The sequence below is a fragment of the Neolamprologus brichardi genome, chromosome 4 (genome assembly GCF_056152115.1).
Source record: "Neolamprologus brichardi isolate AB-2024 chromosome 4, ASM5615211v1, whole genome shotgun sequence".
In the NCBI taxonomy this organism is placed as follows: Eukaryota; Metazoa; Chordata; class Actinopteri; order Cichliformes; family Cichlidae; genus Neolamprologus; species Neolamprologus brichardi.
In genome coordinates this window covers 21917725-21936271 of record NC_142107.1, presented here as the reverse complement: position 1 = coordinate 21936271, position 18547 = coordinate 21917725, and the positions used below count along the sequence as shown (strand labels likewise).

The following is an 18547-nucleotide window of genomic DNA, read 5'->3' as shown; positions in this document are numbered from 1 at the left end:
CATCAGAATTATTAATTATTAAACTATTTTTAGACATTGAATTTATAACACTGAATTCTTATCCTCCAAATTTCCCTGCAAAAATATTCACCTGCAAAAAATTCACCTGCAAAAATTCAACTGCAAAAGTGATGACCTTGAATGACCCAAGCCAGAGCAATCAGCACTAGATCGAGTCGAACGGCTCTCAGCCAATTAAATTACGCTGCTTAATCACATGACACCATTAGCCAGCAGTGTGTCTCCTAAAAGAGAGCTGTTTAAAGGTGAGTGATTAAGTTTTTCTCCTAAATAGAGATCATTACAGAACGCCTAGTCCTACTTAAAATCCCATTCATTTTTATTTTATTTTATCATCTACTCGAACTAAGGAAAAGGTTTGACTAACTCAAAGACAATTTCCACGCCTCCCCTGCCTGTCTGCAGAGGCAGTTTTGAATTTAGAAGCGGCAAGATGGCACCGGCAAACCCTGGCGGTTCTCCGGTAAGTGCATTGTTTTTTATCTTCAAGTTTGTCTTTTGAAACGTTAATTTTATTTAAATCCGTTGCCTCCCCTTCCCTCATCCACCTGTTACCTCTGTGGAAGCTCCGCCATAGCCACCACCAAACAACTGAGTTATTTTTACACATTGGCCAGCATCTGGCCAATCCACCACCTCTCATTGTTCATGCCGTTACAAAAAATATAAATAAATAAGGCGGTAGTTACACTCAGTAGCACAGGAACAGAGCCAGAGGGAGAGAAAGAGAGCCAGGGACAACAACGTAACATTAGAAAGGTATAGTAATCATCCACAACTATTTTCAGTTGCAGATGATAAAGGCTTCAGAAAGTTTATTCATACAGGTCCATATGACAGAGAATATGCATCTTCTTTTTGTTTTCATATTTTAATTTATATTTAATTGTGTTGTGGTTTGCAGTGTTTTGTGTTGTTTCACTTTAAATTTGTAAAAGGAAAAAGCTGAAAATTTAAATAGTTAAAAGTTGAAATGTGAATAGTTGATTTTTGTATTATATGATTTATTTATTACATTTTATGTGGAGTGAATAAATAAAAGTATATTTACAGTGGCCCCTACAGGCAAAGCACGTACAAACTCCAAAACACGTACAAACACGTACAAACTCCAAAACAAGTAAAAACACGTACAAACTCCGAAGCACGTAAAAACTCAGAAGCACATAAAAACTCAAAACACGTACAAAAGACAACAGAAGTGCTCCAGGACGCTAGGGCGCAGTGTTGAGCTTTTGTTACCTAGTGGCTACACAAGCCAGCAAGTACCAACGACCGGATTTGGTATGTGGTAGTAACAGGTAAATTAACATTTTTTTAAATTATTTGAATATATATGAGTGCCTGTGTATAAATGCACAAACAATACACACATGCTTTCAATTGTGTAATTTAAGTGATCTAGTAGCTCTGTTTTGGAAGTTCAGTTCATGCTAGAAATGTGTTTTGGAGTTTGTACGTGCTTTGTCTCTAGGGGCCACCGCATATATTTATATATAAACATATATAAATAAAACCACTTTTTTTACGTTAGTAATTCCTTTTGTGCATAATTTTATATTATTGTTAATAATAAATAAATTAAAGCAACAAAACAACCTGAAGAGCCGGTTGGGAGCCGAACGAGCCGGCTCTTTTTAGTGAGCCGAACCGAAAGAGCCGGATCTCTAAAAAGAGCCGGAAATCCCATCACTAGTGCAAATGTCCGATGGCTAGTCCAGCTATGTTAACTTGTTAATCTTTCGCCGAAAAAATGTTTTCTGAGGTGCCATCTTTCGTGCTTGGCTCTCCTACCTTTGCTAACATGATGCTCATAGTGCAGAAGCCGGTGCTGCATTCACTTACCCTCGGATATCTGAGCTTCACTGTGAAACCATAATCGTACATTTGATATTTCATTAAATTTTAGTGTTTTAGCTTCGGGGTGGCACCTGGAGTGGCCAGTCTGGTTGGGGGGGTGGCCTGTGCCCCCCCGCTGGACACGCCACTGCATGTTGTCCTTTGGATTCCTCATCAAATACACGATCTGAAATATATTTTAAAAAAAACCCTGAATATTAAAAGTCTTTCACTTAAATGTAATAATTCACAAAAAAAACTAAATTGAAATCTTAATAAACATTTTTTTAAATGTAATAATTCACTATTTAATGTCATCAGTTTAACAGAAAAGCAATTTAAAATTTAGTGTTACAATTTGATTTCAGATAATATTTTTAAAAATATATTTTAAAGTCTGTTTGTTTTTGAGCTTCCGAGAAGCTGAATGCTGACAACCTTCTAGCAGTTTTCTTGCCACCCAACATACGGTTCGCTACGTTGCTCAAGCAAGTTGGCACTTGGGATGCTAGTGTCACGGCTGGGGCAGCAGTCGTGTGGTGGAATGAATGAGGACCCAAGATGCAGATGGCAGTGGAGATGCAAGTGGAAATTTATTTACAGAGAGAAAACCAAGGTGAGGGCAGAACAGAACATAAACCTAAACTGGGAAAACTAACACAAAGGGAGGACATGAGGAACAGAGCAAAATGAGAGCCCCCCAGGAATCAAATCAAATCAATTTATGATTTATTTCACAGGATAAAAACCACAAAGTGCTTCACAGTAATATAAAACAGAAATACATAAAATACATTAATAATAAAACACACAGCATAAATCTAATTAAAAGCCAATCTAAATAAATGAGTCTTAAGTTGCTTTTTAAAAAAATAAATACAATCAAGGCAACGTAATGATGGAGGGAGAGCATTCCACAACCTGGGGGCCACCGCTCTTAAAGATCTATCACCTCTGGTTTTAAAATATGTTCGAGGGACTACCAACAGCCTTTGATTAGAAGATTTCAGGCTGCGAGAGGGAGCGTGGGGTTCTAAAAGATCAGAAATGTAAGCAGGGGCATCACAATTCAAAGCTTTAAAAGTCAGTACCAAGATTTTAAAATGAATTCTGAAATGTACTGGAAGCCAGTGTAATGAACGTAACACTGGTGTAATGTGCTCTCTTTTTCATGTCTTAGTTAAAAGCCTTGCAGCAGCATTCTGGACTAACTGGAGACGGTCAAGATTCCTTTTGCTCAAACAAAGAAAAAGGCTGTTACAATAATCCAAGCGAGAAGAAAAAAAAGCATGAATAACCATTTCTAACTCAGACTTAGACAGCAAAGTTTGCAGTTTGGAGATGTTTCTTAGCTGAAAAAGGCAGTTCCTAATTAACTGGCGAGAGTGTTGTTCTAGGGATATGGCAGAATCAAACATCCCACCAAGGTACCTGAGGCTCAGGTGAACAGATGAACCAAGATGCTGTTTGATTAGAGATATCTGGTTGTCGGGGGCAATAATTAATGTTTCTGACTTCTCAGAGTTCAACTGTAAGTAGTTGTCACCAAGCCACTGTTCAATGGAAGCTAAACATTTAATTAAAGAGGACAGTTTATGGACTTCCATCGGCTTAAAAGAGCAATAGAGCTGAATATCATCAGCATAGAAGTGATAAGACACCTCAGGGAACTGCCTAATTATAAGTCCTAGAGGTAACATGTACAAAAGAAAAAGAATAGAACCCAGAACTGAACCCTGTGGTACCCCACATGTCAGATCTTTAGAATGTGACATAAACCGATTCGCAAAAACACTAAAAGATCTGTTGGAGAGGTATGACTGAAACCACTTCAAAGCCAGACCGGACACACCAACTATGTCCCGGAGCCTGTTAATCAGGATGGTATGGTCAATGGTGTCAAAGGCAGATGTCAAGTCCAACAAAACCATGACTGAGGATGCTCTGGAGTCAGCTGACATCATAATGTCACTAGAGACTTTAAGTAATGCGGTTTCTGTTGAGTGACTTTTACGGAAACCTGACTGAAATTTGTCATAAATTTCATGTTTTTCTAAAAAAGTGGTAAGTTGATCTGCAACTACTTTCCAGAATTTTCAATAATAATGGAAGCTTAGAGATAGACCTATAATTCTTAAGCTGAGTTGGATCCAAACTGCTCTTTTTTAATATCGGCTCAACAACAGCATGCTTACAGAACGTAGGGACCACACCTGTTAAAAGAGAGGCATTGCATATCTCTACAACAGAGGGGCCAATGACAGAGAGAGCATTTTTAAACAGCCCAGCAGGTAGAATGTCATTTGCACAAGTGGTAATTTTCATTTTATCCAGCAGGAGTGAAAGGTAATGTATGGTCACTGGGTTAAACACTGACAGTAAATGAGGGGGAGGTGGCCCAGAGACACAAACAGATGGTATTGAAGAACCATTGCTCATTCGGACATGATTAACTTTATCCACAAAGAAATTCAGAAACTCATCACTCTCAGATATAGATGTCACAGGTACTCGGTGGACCACGGGAGAAACAATAGAGTTTATGGAGTCAAACAGTACCTTGGAATTTCTCTTGCTTGATGATATTAACTGAGAAAAATATCCTGATCTGGCTGTTTTTATGGTTTCATGTAAGGAAACCCAAAGTTCCCTAGGGTGGAGCCTTTGAACTTCGAGTTTGGTTGATTTCCAAAGGCGTTCTACTTTTCTACAGATTCTTTTGACCTTCCTTACATCATCATTTATCCACGGATGAGCTCTTTTTGGGGCAGCAATGACAGATTTCATAGGTGCCACTGAATTTAAAATCTCCAAGCAGTGATTATTAAAACACTGTGTAGCAACATCAGCATCAGTGCAGCCACTGATCACATGAGGGTCCAACATATTAGAAAACTTCAAAGCAACATCCTGATTTATGAACCGCTTATGGAACATGAGATTAGAAGGTGGTGCGTACAGTGGGAAGCTAAGACTAAGGAATTCAAACCAAATGTCCAAAACGCACACAGAGGAGCAGAGTCCGACACATAGTTCAAGTGGCCTGCCTGGGGGCCAATAGCACAGAAGGCCAGGGTAAGACAGTTCAGGGGGCCGGCCATGAGGAAGTCAGTGGCGGCAACAGAAGTCCGGAGGGCGGCCACGTGGGAGGCGGTGGCGGCAACAGAAGTCCGGAGGCCGGCCACGGTGGTGATGATGCCCAACAAGCAGCCTGGCAAATGACCGATGATATTGAGGCGGCAGTTTGGGACCTGAAGGTGGCGTGATCCCTGCAGTACCAGACGAGGCTGAGGCAGAGGCTGGACCAGACGAGGATGAGGCAGAGGCTGGACCAGATGAGGCAGAGGCTGGACTAGACGAGGCAGAGGCTGGACCAGACGAAGCCGAAGCTGATGCAGACGAAGCTGAAGCAGATGAGGCTGCTGCAGGCGACGCTGAAGCGGATGAGGCTGCTGCAGGCGACGCTGAAGCGGATGAGGAGGCTGGACCAGGCGGCGCTGAAGCTGATGCGGTGGCTGGACCAGGCGGCACTGAAGCTGATGCATGGGCTGGACCAGGCGACGCTGAAGCTGAAGTGGAGGCTGGACCAGGCGAAGGCGAAGCTGGACCAGGCGAAGCTGATGCAGAGGCTGGACCAGACGAAGCTGATGAAGCTGAAGCAGAGGCTTGACCAGACGAAGCTGATGAAGCTGAGGCAGAGGCTCATTGTTAAATGTTGTCATTGTGTTACTTAAATTTGTAAGTCTTAGTTCAAGCAGCATGATCAAAGACATTCCTTTGTCTCTGACCACTTCTCCAGCCCGTTGAACGGCCACTGTAGTGTTTTATTGTAGGGACATCTATGTGAGGGTTCTGTTTTCTTGGTTAGTAAACTTCCTGCCTTTATTACCCTTTTGTGGTCAGGAGGTCACACAAACGCACCCACATGACTGACAAACAGTCTGTCATGTGGTTGGACTTACCAGCCACGTGCTGAATGCCCGTGGTAAACTCAGAAATGGCTGCCAAATGGCGCTGCTGGCGCGCACTCCATTGGTCAGAAACTTTGAACATCGCAAACATCAAGGGTTTGTGGTCCACGTATGCGGTAAAGTTACAACCCTCGAGAAAAAGACGAAAATGTTTGATGAGTAGCTACCTGTCGAAGACGCTGTATTTGCGCTCATACAAATGAGCGCAAATACTCATTTGTATGAGCGTTCGACCCTAACCCTAACCCTATTCTAAAAGATAATTTATTGACAAAAAATCAAGAGCTAAAAGATAAAACAGTCCAGCGTCCCATTTATGAATCCAATAAAAACACACAGTCCCAAGGCCAGAGCCAGCTATGCCACACGGCCAGTTGCACTCCACGTGTTGCCTTTAACAGGGTTAGAAGTTGTCCTCAGAGACCCACCACTCTGCAAGCATATAGCCAGTGGTCACTCCAGCCTCTTGAACTCTGCTGCCTTTAGGCTGTGGCATATAATAGGCCCTGGCCTGCAGAGACAAAACGACAAAGCAGTGTTTGTAGTGTGGGCTATAAGTAGACCAGTGTATTAGTGCAATCAAGTACACCTGCCTCTAATTAGTCCAACCCCATTCCAGCCATTGGCTCACCAAAAATGTGACACACACAAACACAACCACTCCCAACCCAGTGCAACTTCACACAATAATATGGACCTGAATTAACACAGGCACATTAGTCTACCATGTTACAAGCTCGCGTAAGACCGAGTCCATCAAACACTGGAAGGTTTGGGTGGCACCTTTCAGCCCAAAAGGCATGAGCAAAAATTTGAAAAGGCTGAATGGCGTAATTACAGCTGTTTTGGGGACAGCTGTAATTACGCACACACGCTCAGCGCACATGGGAACCTGGTGATACCCCGTACGAAATCAATCTTAGAAAAAATCGAGGTCCCTACAAGATGAGCGGAAAAATACTGGATGTGGGGAATAGGATAACGATCGTTCTCTGTGACGTTATTTAGACGGCGAAAATCCCCACAAGATCGCCACCGACCGTCAGATTTGGGCATCCCCTGTAATGGGGAAGCCCAGGCACTATTCGAACACTGCACAATGTCCAGGTGCTCCATGGTCGCAAGCTCCTCCTGAGCGATTGACCGTTTGGTGGGGTCAAAACAGCTCATGCGCGTGAACACTGGGGGCCTTACCGTAGTGATGTAATTTTCCACCCCACATTCGTCACAGTGTTTGAGAAGGTCGGGACAGTTAGTGAGGGAATCTATGAAAGCAAACAATGAAAAACATTTCCCGAAGCTACAAAATTAGCGTGCACCACGGGCTGAGTGCCCTGAGTAAAACAGGGTAATGAAGAAAAAGACAGCGTCAATCAAACGTCTGTTAGAGTCATCAACCAGTCTCACTTCTTCTTTGTGCTCACTTGTCTGAGAGCACAAACAAAATCAGTGCCTATTAAAGCAGCAACTACAAACATCCACAGGAAGTCCCGGTCATAAAAACAAACAGTCACTAACCTTTCACCAAAGGTTTTGATGGGGGAGCCATTAGCTGCATTTAGCTGCCTGCCTGTCTGCTGTGTGGGTATATCACTAAACCTGCTCTTTCTTCAGGCTGCTTGAGCATCTACGCAGCTCTGACCTTTCCCTTCTTGTCCTTCAGTCCTAGAGGCATGAGAACCTGGGAGAGATGTGATGTGAAGAGCCATGGAGAGAGCTGGTGAGTGTATGCACCCCCTGTGAACTACAGCCATGGCATCTTCTGTGAGTTGGTAGAATATTCATTCACATGCCCGTCCAACACATAGATAAAAATGATGATCTGCTGAGCCCATATGGTGCCTTTTGAGGCAAATGTATGGGATATTATATCTAACCACTGGATTAGTCTGGACAGAATAAAACTGCAAAATAATGGGATGCTACAGAGATTTCTCACTGACCTGACTTTGTAAAAGACGCAAGACATTGCTGTTTGTTATGTCAAAACTCTGAAGAGAGTCTATGTATACTGGCCAGAAACGACGGCTATTCAGATTTAAAACCACAAATTGAGTGATATTAAAAAACACTCAAATCCTGAAAAAACTTGTGTTTGAAACATGCAGTTTTATTCTATATGAACATGAATAATGTGGAGTTCGGTCCATCTTTGGATCAGCTTACTTGTGTGAGTTTCTCACAGATAAACTACCTAAATTCCAAATGTCACTCTTGCCTCCCAGACAAGAGCATTCACTCTTGTATGAAAATCAAAGTTACATTTTGCAGCCATAATGCTGAAAATTAAAATGTCTAGTAATGTTCAGAAACGTAAGTACCATTAAAGAAATAAGATTATTTTATATTATTATTATTTTTTAATAGTCTATTATCTTGCATAAATCATGTGTTAAGAACCTGTACTGCACATATTAATTACATGATATTCAGTGGATGCTGTTCACAGGTCTGAGGTTTGATGCTGTATCAAATCAAATAAAGGAAGAATGTCATGCTGAACAAGACTTTAACCAAAATTACACTGCAATTGCACAATTTCTTCTTGTAATGTTTTGTTTCTTACCAAAAAAGGATCCTTTCCTTTTGATTTTTCTACACAAATAAATGAGATACTTCTGTCTTAAATGTTGACTCATGGGAGGAGAAATCACTTGTGGGTAAAACCAAAAGTCAGACTGTCTTCATGGCAAAAGTACATTTATGTAAAGACATTTCTTATATTTGAAGGTCAAGGCTACTTTCAAAAGCAATGTGATTCAAAAACACAATTAACAGTTAGTGACTATTCAGCAATTACGAGAATCCAAAGCACCGTGTACTGGTTTCAGGCATGTCAGATATGTTGACTGATAAACATTTTATTAATGAACGTTGTTGATTTCTGGAATCATAATCTACATGATATGAATCTTGGGCGAACAAACATTAATCTTTTGTTGATGTTTTTTTTATTATTTAAATAGCAGAAAAACACATTTTTATGGTTTTCTGATTAATGCACTTAATGATCAATGCTTTAAAAACTCCTGGGAGACGAGTTTCTCTGCTTATTCCCAGATGAACTTCAAAGGCAAATCACCAAGTTTCTCCTGAAGGACTTGATCCACTCTTTCACTCTGTGCAACAGTCAGCGTGTTCTTCCAGTCTCCAATCTGACCTGTAATTAATACAAAAACACAACACCTGATACCCTGATGTCACATTTTTCTGCACAGCAGCTGCAGGTCTGTTATGTTACCTTTGCGCAGGAATTTTCCACTGAACTTCTCTGGTGGAAGATGCTGATAATTTGCTTTCGAGTCATTCTTCATGTTCTGAAATGTAGCTTTTTCCACAACATGACTGATAGCAGCTTCAGTCAAGTTTTTCCCTAAGAAGTTGCAGATCTTCTTCACTGATCCTTTCAGGTCCTGAAAGAAAATCAGGAACACAACAGAAAAAGAACCTTAAACTCTGCCAGATATTTTATTTGAGTTTCCTTAGGAACAACAAAAATGCAAAGAAACATCTTACCAAAATCATTTCCTCGTAGGTCAGGAAGAGGATGTTGTACTGGTCTCTGTTTAAATACCACTCCCTGACGTGGTCAAACCAGGATGATGCAAAAACTGTATAGTGGCATAATGCATCCAGTCATTTGGCATTGTCATTTAATTGAGTTCACATACAACCCTCATGTCAGAGGAGGAGCTCAGGTGTAAGCTTTGTAGTTACCTACAGCATGACTGCAGGCATGATCAGTCCACCCATTTGGTTCAGATGGATGGAAGTCCATCATGCTAATCATGCAGTGGTAGTGTGCCTCCGAATGTAGTACAGATTTTGTCAATGTGCTCAATCCACACATGACACACACAAAACTGGAGTCGGTGCTAAATACTAGCACAGCACCACAAAATCACTGGTTACTAAAGCTCAGGCCCTCTAACAGAGGTTCCACACATAATGATGAATCAATTACTGATTACTATAAAGTGAGGAAACTTACCGTTTCCTGTTATGTACCACTCAAAAAACTGGTCAAAGCTCTCGGGAGTTTCCAGGGCTGCCAGGGCTTTGCTGAAGTGATAAAAAGACACCACGTTGTCCTTTGGATTCCTCATCAAATACACGATCTGATATATATTTTAAAAAAAAAATCAGAATATTAACAGTTTGTTACTTAAATGTAAAAATGATAAAAGTCATTAGTTTAAAAGAAAAACAATTTAAAATTTAGGGTCAAAATTTGATTTCAAATAATATCTTTTAAAATATGTTTTAAAGCCTGTACATTTTTATAGCTCTTTTTCTCCTATTTCTACTTGATTTGATGAACCTCTTAGGCTACGTTCACACTGCAGGTCTTAATGCTCAATTCCAATTTTTTGATCAAATCTGATTTTTGTGTCTGCTTGTTCACACTACAAATAAAATGTGACAGCAAATGCACTCTAGTGTGAACCCTCAAGGTGGCCCGCATGCGCAAAAGAAGACATCACACACAACGCGCTCTGTTTAGATCCAGACCAAACAGTATTGTTTGACTGATGACCCTTAATATAAAGACTTGTTTCGGACTTTACGTTTCCCAATTTTGCTTTAAGTTATAAAGTTATTTTGTTATTTACAAATGGCCTAATAATGATCCTTATTGCTGTTTTAGAGAGGAGCGATGCTTCAAAGGATAGTTGCAGATTTCTGTCAGAATCTGCAGATTATACAGTACAAATAAAATGTTCACATTTCTCCAATGTTGTCTTCCCAACAGTTTCACTGGATGGCCAGGAAGCGTTCACATTGTCTTCTCGGGCGCTTCTCCGGTGCTGATAATTGGTATCTGTCTTGTGTCAGTGACGTAAAAGACGAATTTAATGCGACATGACCATTCAAACAGCAGTTGCTTTCTAAAACATCAGATATGTATTAGATTCAGTACCACATACGAAAGTAACTTAGGTCGGATTTGAAAATATCGGACTTCTGCTGTTCACACTGTCATACCATGAACGGATATGGGTCGCATAGGGTCAAAAAAGTCGGATTTGATGCGCTTTCGCCTGCAGTGTGAATGTAGCCTTACTCTGCAATGACCTCATTGTAAGAAAGGAAAAGGACAAAAAAAATATACTGAAATAAAAACACAGAATTGCCAGTCTTGGTAGACGGAGATTGGTCCGCCGCCCGGCTCACACTGCACCCGACCCCTACGGTGAATCCTGCGGGTGGTGGGCCTGCAGGAAGATGGGCCCATGTCCCTTTTTCGGGCTGTGCCCGGCTGGGCCCCATGGACTAAGGCCACCAGACGCTCGCCCTCAGGCACCCTCCCCAGGGCTGGCTCCATGGCGGGGCCCCGGTAACCCTATCCCGGGCAGGGTGAACTGCTCCCTCTATGGTTTTTCCATAGGGGTCTTCTGAATCGCTCTTTGTCTGGTCCCTCACCCAGGACCAATTTGCCATACGAGACCCTACCAGGGGGCAAACCCCCCCCAGACAACATATCCCCTGGGATCCTTGGGACACACAAACCCCTCCACCACCGGAAGTCCACCACCATGGGGCGATCGTGGCTCAAGAGTTGGGAGATCGCCTTGTAATCGGAAGGTTGCCGGTTCGAGCCCCGGCTCGAACAGTCTCGGTCGTTGTGTCCTTGGGCAAGACACTTCACCTGCCGCCTACTGGTGTTGGCCAGAAGGGCAGATGGCGCGATATGGCCATCTGCCCTTCTGCCTCGCTTTTGTCAGTCTGCCCCAGGGCAGCTGTGGCTACAACTGTAGCTTGCCTCCACCAGTGTGTGAGTGTGTGTGTGAATGGGTGGATGACTGGGTGTGTAAAGCACTTTGGGGGGACTAGTAAAAGAGCTATACAAATACAGGCCATTTACCATTTACTACGATAAGGTAGCGATTCGCGGGCATGTCGCACCAGGAGGAGGCCCTGGGGTAGACCAAGGACACGCTGGAGAGATTATATCTCTCGGCTGGCCTGGGAACGCCTTGGTTTTCCACCCGACAAGCTGGAGGAAATGGCTGGGGAGAGGGAGGTCTGGGCTTCTCTGCTTGGGCTGCTGCCCTCGCGACCCGGATAAGCGGAAGAAAATGGATGGATGGAAAAACACAGAATCATTTAAAATTAAAACAAATGCTAGAGCTAGCTTTTTGGACCTGGAACCACGTGTTTGTGCAGAAGTCTATGATAAAAAATGACCCTCAGATTCCTTGATTTATGATCCCATTACAGTATTGTGTTAGAGGCTCATTGTTTTAAGTCTCACTTGCTTGGGGCACCCTATACACTGGCAAATAAACAACATTTGTTTTGAAAATAATTAAAGATCAACTAATCTATTTTCATTTGCTAGGATTTGCTGGTTTGTGCAAGTCCCAAAAAACTTGACTTCAGTGACCAATAGGTAACATCACAAAAAATGTAATTAAACTTAGCAAGTACAAATCTAATTTAATTTGCTCTATTTTTGCAAAAAAAAAAGAAGAAAATTGAGCTTCTACAAAGTACTGACTTTTGCCTTCTTCTCCTTCACTCCTGGAGGCATGATGTGTTCAGGGAGATGCGAGGCGAAGAGTCGTGGAGAGGGAAGAAGAGTGTATTCACCCATCTGGTACTCCACCCACGGCATCCTCTCCATGTTGTTTGAATATTGATTCTGATTCCCATCCAGTTCGTGGATGGAAATGATGATCTGCTGAGCCCATACAGTGCCTGATGTGGGGAAAGACATTAGAGGTGATCAGTGGATCGGTCTGGCCAGCACAAAACAGCAAATATAAATAATGTATGAAATTTTTCACCAACCTGATTTTGGATAAGTGACAAGGAAGACATCGCTGTCTTTTATTTCAAAACTCTCAAGAGAGTCTATGTACTCTGGAGTTGTAAGACTGACCACAAAATTGTAGTTTTTATGCTTGAAAACACGGTCTCTGATCTGCTCCATACTGGTTCTACACAAGACAGATAAAAAATATACGCAGGAATGAAAAATCTGTGAGTCACATGGTGTACAGGTTTGTTTGTCCCAGGGTCCCCAGGGCTACATTGTTGGGGGTCTTTTTGACCCCTGATAGGCTTTCTTATGGCAAATTGATGCTGGGTGAGCAGTGTTGGGGAGTAAGGGAATACTCTGATTTTGATTGCTGGAAACCCAGACAAAACGTGCAATAAGAGGCTCTAATGTAAGCGTCCTGTTAATGTTGTTGGCGTCCGTTACACAATGGACCCAGAGCCAGAATAACAGGGCCAGCAGTGAATGGGCAGCTATGGTTTTCTTACTTGGAAATTAAAACACCACTTCATAAAAAGAATGGGATGGGCGAAACCTCAATATCCATCCATCCATCCATCTTCATCCGCTTTATCCGAGGCCGGGTCGCGGGGAAGCAGCCTGAGCAAAGAGGCCCAGACCACTCTCTCTCTAGCCACCTCCTCCAGCTTATCCGGGGGAACACCAAGGCGTTCCCAGGCCAGCCGAGAGATATAATCTCTCCAGCGTGTCCTGGGTCTGCCACGGGGCCTCCTCCCGGTGGGACATGCCTGGAACACCTCACCCAGGAGGCGCCCAGGGGGCATCCTTGTCAGATGCCCAAACCACCTCAGCTGGCTCCTTTCGATGTGGAGCAGCAGCGGCTCTACTCTGAGCCCCTCCCGGATGGCCGAACTTCTCACCCTATCTCTAAGGGAGAGTCCAGCCACCCTTCGGAGGAAGCTCATTTCTGCCGCTTGTATCCGCGATCTCGTTCTCTCGGTCACTACCCACAGCTCGTGGCCATAGGTGAGGGTAGGGACGTAGATCGACCGGTAAATTGAGAGCTTCGCTTTTACACTCAGCTCCCTCTTCACCATGACGGACCGGTGCAGCGTCCGCATTACTGCAGCTGCAGCCCCAATCCGTCTGTTGATCTCCGGCTCCCTTCTCCCATCACTCGCGAACAAGACCCCGAGATACTTGAACTCCTCCACTTGGGGCAGGAACTCATCCCCGACCCGGAGTGGGCACTCCACCCTTTTCCGGCTGAGAACCATGGCCTCAGATTTGGAGGTGCTGATCCTCATTCCCGCTGCTTCACACTTGGCTGTGAACCGTTCCAGTGCGAGCTGGAGGCCCTCACCCGATGAAACCAACAGAACCACATCATCTGCAAAAATCAGAGATGAGATTCTGAGGCCACCAAAGCGAAAGCCCTCCACCACTTGGCTGCGCCTAGAAATCCTGTCCATAAAAATTATGAACAGAACCGGTGACAAAGGGCAGCCCTGGCGGAGCCCATCACCCACCGGGAACGAGTCCGACTTATTGCCGGCAATGCGAACCAAGCTCTTGCAACGGTTGTATAGGGATCGAATGGCCCGTAACAATGGGCCAGACACCCCATACTCCCGCAAAACCTCCCACAGGACACCCCCGAGGGACACGGTCGAATGCCTTCTCCAAGTCCACAAAACACATGTAGACTGGTTGGGCAAACTCCCATGCACCCCCAAGTATCCTCGAGAGGATAAAGAGCTGGTCCAGTGCTCCGCGACCAGGACGAAAACCACATTGTTCCTCCTGTATCCGAGGTTTGACTAGCGGACGAACTCTCCTTTCCAGCACCCTGGCATAGACTTTCCCAGGGAGGCTGAGGAGTGTGATCCCCCTGTAGTTGGAACACACCCTCCGGTCCCCCTTCTTAAAGATGGGGACAACCACCCCGGTCTGCCAGTCCACGGGTACTGCCCCTGAACTCCATGCAACATTGCAGAGGTGTGTCAACCAGGACAGCAACCAGGACTACAACATCCAGAGCCTTCAGGAACTTGGGGCGGACCTCATCAACACCAGGGGCTCTGCCACCAAGGAGTTGTTTAACTGCCTCAGTGACCTCGCCCCCAGAAATTGGCGGGTCATTCCCCTCATCCCCTGACTCTGCTTCCTCCTCGGAAGACGTGTCAGTGGGATTAAGGAGGTCCTCGAAGTATTCCTTCCACCGCCTGACAATTTTCTCAGTCGACGTCAGCAGCGCTCCGCCAGCACTATACACAGTGCAGGTAGAGCACCACTTTCCCCTCCTGAGATGCCTGACGGTTTGCCAGAATCTCTTCAAGGCAGTCCGAAAGTCTTTTTCCATGGCCTCTCCGAAGTCCTCCCACACCCGAGTTTTTGCTTCAGCCACTGCCCGAGCCGCATTCCGCTTGGCCTGTCGATACCTGTCGGCTGCCTCTGGAGTCCCACAGGCTAACCAAGCCCGATAGGACTCCTTCTTCAGCCTGGTGGCTCCCTTCACCTCTGGTGTCCACCATTTGGTTCGGGGATTACCACCACGGCAGGCACCAACCACCTTGCGGCCGCAGCTCAATGCAGCAGCTTCGGCAATGGAGGCGCTGAACATGGTCCATTCGGACTCAATGTCCCCAGTCTCCCTCGGAATGCTGTTGAAGCTCTTCCGGAGGTGTGCGTTGAAGTTCTCGCGGACTGGGGCCTCTGCTAGACGTTCCCAGCACACCCTCACTACGTGTTTAGGTGCACCGGGTCTGTCCAGCGTCCTCCCCCGCCACCTGATCCAACTCACTACCAGGTGGTGATCAGTTAACAGCTCAGCCCCTCTCTTTACCCGAGTGTCCAGAACATATGGTCGCAGGTCTGGTGATACGATTACAAAATCGATCATCGACCTACGGCCTAGAGCATCCTGGTGCCACGTGCAGTTATGGACACTCTTATGTTCGAACAAGGTGTTCATTATGGTCAAACTGTGATTAGCACAGAAGTCCAATAACAAAGCACCGCTTGGGTTCAGATCAGGGAGGCCGTTCCTCCCAATCACGCCCCTCCAGGTCTCGCTGTCATTACCCACGTGAGCATTGAAGTCTCCCAGCAGGACAACAGAGTCTCCAGGTGGAGCACCTTCCAGCATCCCCCCCCCCTTCCCCCCAGGGACTCTAAGAAGGCTGGGTACTCCTAACTGCCACTCGGCGCATAAGCGCAGATGACAGTCAGGACCCGTTCCCCCACCCTAAGGCACAGGGAACAAACCCTCTCATCCACCGGGAAAAACCCCAACGTACCGGCAGCAAGCCGAGGGGATATTAGAATACCCACCCCAGCCTGCAGCCCCTCTCCAGGAGACTGGTTCCAGAGCCCAAGCCATGCGTAGAGGTGAGCCCGACTATATCTAGCCGGTACCTCTAAACCTCCCGCACTAACTCAGGCTCCTTCCCCACCAGAGAGGTGACATTCCATGTCCCTATTGCCAGTCTTGGCAGCCGGGGGTCAGTCTGCCAGGGCCTCCGCTCCTGGCCGCCACCCGGCACACAATGCACCCGACCCGTTAGTTCATAGACTTCAGACTGTTAGGCCATTTCTAAATACTCAAGTACGCCAGTCCTCGTGTTCTTGCTAGTCCAGACTTCGTAAGTTTACATGGGAGTGCTCCCGAGAACGCAGTGCGATCGTTCTACAACAGTGTACTTGATGGCATCACACCTCCAGAGTTTTTACTGCCATCCTCTCTTAATTTAACTGTGATTAATATTTGCAATGGAAATTATACATGACAAAAAAAATTACACATCATGTAGTAGATTTCTTTAAGAAAAAAAAGATAATTTAAAAAAAGAAGCACTTTGGCAAAATTCGCTTTTACGTATCATCTGTTTCATAATGTCTAATAAGCTTCATTCAGTTGAGCACAATCCCTCCATGACAGAAACACAAGCTTAACCTCTCTGAATAAACATAGTGCACATGTACGCCTAATTACAAATCAGAATATAACCTGATCATTTCTGATCAGATTATCTCCACATTGTAACATACTGTTTTTAGACTTGATGGATAGCATTAACAATCTGCTAGCTGCAAATAATCATGTGCAGTTCCACATGATTATCAACAGAGAAAAAGAAAACATATTACTGATACAGAAATAGTTTTCTATACGAGATCACTGCAAAAAGTGCAGCCTTGCCTAATGTGTCCACCATACTGTTACTCATTTTATATTAAGATTTTGAAAAAATCTAGTTAGTATTGATATGGCAAGTGGCCTTCAGTAATAGTAAAAAAATCACATAGCAATAGTACATTCATGTAGTTGTAAAAAACATAACGATATATTAAGTAATCCAAAGTATTCAGAATACGTTACTCTCGTTGAGTAACAACAGAATGCGTTACAAAATACATTTTGGGGCATGTATTCTGTAATCTGTAGTGGAATACATTTTAAAAGTAACCTTCCCAACACTGTGGGTGAGGAACCAGACGAAGAGCAATAATATACCTCAATAACTGTTTTTGACTGTTTATTATTAATTTGCACACTGCTGATTCATACACCCTTTTAATTTTGCATTTTCTACATTTTAATTTTATACTTAATTTTGAATTTTAGTTTATTTTTGTATTTTTTGTGATCCGGAATTGCACAGCAATAAGCATTTCACTGCATGTTGTACTGTGTATGTATTTTAATTTGAATGTGTCATTCGAGCCATTCGGCCCTTATTTGATCCTTATGCAACCATTGCAAGAGCTTCACTCTGTTACATGCCATGATACGCAGCCCTGTTGTTTTTCTGTAGCTTTTATCTTTCAGGTGTCAGACCTCCACCTGTTGGCCAATTCAAAGTAAAATGGCACGTGTCTATTGGCATGGGGCGGCAGACCTTTTTGTCAAGCAGCTAGGCAGGCCTTTTGTTTTGTTTATTGTTTTATTTAGACTTTAAGGAGTAAAGTCTAAGTAGTAATTTAGTAACTCAGAGTAAATCATTAAAACCACTATGACTCACTAAAGCACATGTGTGCAGTGACAGCCAGGTTGTGTCAGAGGTTGATAAACAACAAAGCATCAAAACAGTCTGATAATACATGTAAACAAATTCTCAAGACAGAAAAGTATAAAAAGAAATTCACAAAACACATTTTTACTGAACCTGCATTACTTTTAGAACCAGTTTAACAGCAGAAAGGTAAGTGTTGTATTACCTGGGTGTTTGCAGCAAGACCAATAGAGTGAATGTTCTGTACACCTCTTATCATCATGCGCATGCTCTGAGCTTCCACAACATTGCCACAGCATTATTTGCTGAAAAGATAACCTGGAGAGTCCAAAGTGCTGTTTTCTGTCTGATATTGTTAGAACTTCATTCAGAGAGTCACAGATCTCCAACTCTGGCCCTGATGAACTTTATTAATTATTTGGAATTAAATATGGTACACTGATAGCAGAGGGAGGGGGCAAGTTTTGAAGTAGCTCAAGAAACTGTGTCAAATCTGCTCAATTAACTCAGTTCATTGATGGAAAGAAAATGCATTGGCATCTCTGCCCAGTCTGGAAGGCAGCCATGCTGACATTGAATAAATGTCACAACCTGGCTCATGACTTATGACAAAAAATGGGAAAGAACACCAAACAATCCCATTTTAAAAAAAACAACAACAAAAAAGTATCGTGATCAATCAAGTCCGTGCAAGTGGAAACCTCACCAAACAAACAGCAATACAAAATCAGTTCTGACAGCCCATTGCATTTATCAAATGAGACAGGAATTTATCCAGATTACAAAGAGACTGAAATTTTCTCAAATGACCAAACTGTCATCAGACTCTAGTATTTCATCAATTTCAGAAAAGGAAGTGAAGAAACAAACAAGGGTGAACGGTGTCCTTAACACACCGACTAGAATTTTGGTAACTTGCATAATACGGTTTGAGTAAGTTTACATGACGGTGCTGA

At 43.8% G+C, this 18547-nt stretch overlaps 2 protein-coding genes across 2 annotated transcripts; both read right to left on the bottom strand.

The window, feature by feature from the left end:
* Positions 1–4775: 4775 nt before the first annotated feature.
* On the bottom strand, positions 4776–5582 carry LOC148103038 (uncharacterized). The gene has a single exon (XM_087840429.1). It carries the CDS (start codon positions 5580–5582, stop codon positions 4776–4778), a length of 807 nt encoding a protein of 268 aa, XP_087696555.1.
* A 2664-nt stretch (positions 5583–8246) lies between these two features.
* On the bottom strand, positions 8247–17868 carry LOC148103037 (amine sulfotransferase-like). Its single transcript, XM_087840078.1, has 7 exons — positions 17797–17868; positions 12627–12775; positions 12334–12533; positions 9823–9949; positions 9348–9442; positions 9073–9244; positions 8247–8991 (listed from the first exon to the last, which is right to left on the bottom strand). The coding sequence occupies exons 2-7, from the start codon at positions 12766–12768 to the stop codon at positions 8882–8884; spliced, it is 846 nt and encodes a 281-aa protein (XP_087696204.1). The 5' UTR covers positions 12769–12775; positions 17797–17868; the 3' UTR covers positions 8247–8881.
* Positions 17869–18547: the final 679 nt, after the last annotated feature.

Excerpts from the sequence above, each read along its gene's own strand:
- LOC148103038 (XM_087840429.1), bottom strand. The coding sequence starts at position 5,582 with ATGACAACATTTAACAATGAGCCTCTGCCTCAGCTTCATCAGCTTCGT.
- LOC148103037 (XM_087840078.1), bottom strand. The coding sequence starts at position 12,768 with ATGGAGCAGATCAGAGACCGTGTTTTCAAGCATAAAAACTACAATTTT. Across the intron at positions 12,534-12,626 it reads TGTCACTTATCCAAAATCAG|GCACTGTATGGGCTCAGCAG; the intron begins GTTGGTGAAAAA and ends TCCCCACATCAG. Across the intron at positions 9,950-12,333 it reads TGAAGGAGAAGAAGGCAAAA|ATCGTGTATTTGATGAGGAA; the intron begins GTCAGTACTTTG and ends AATATATATCAG.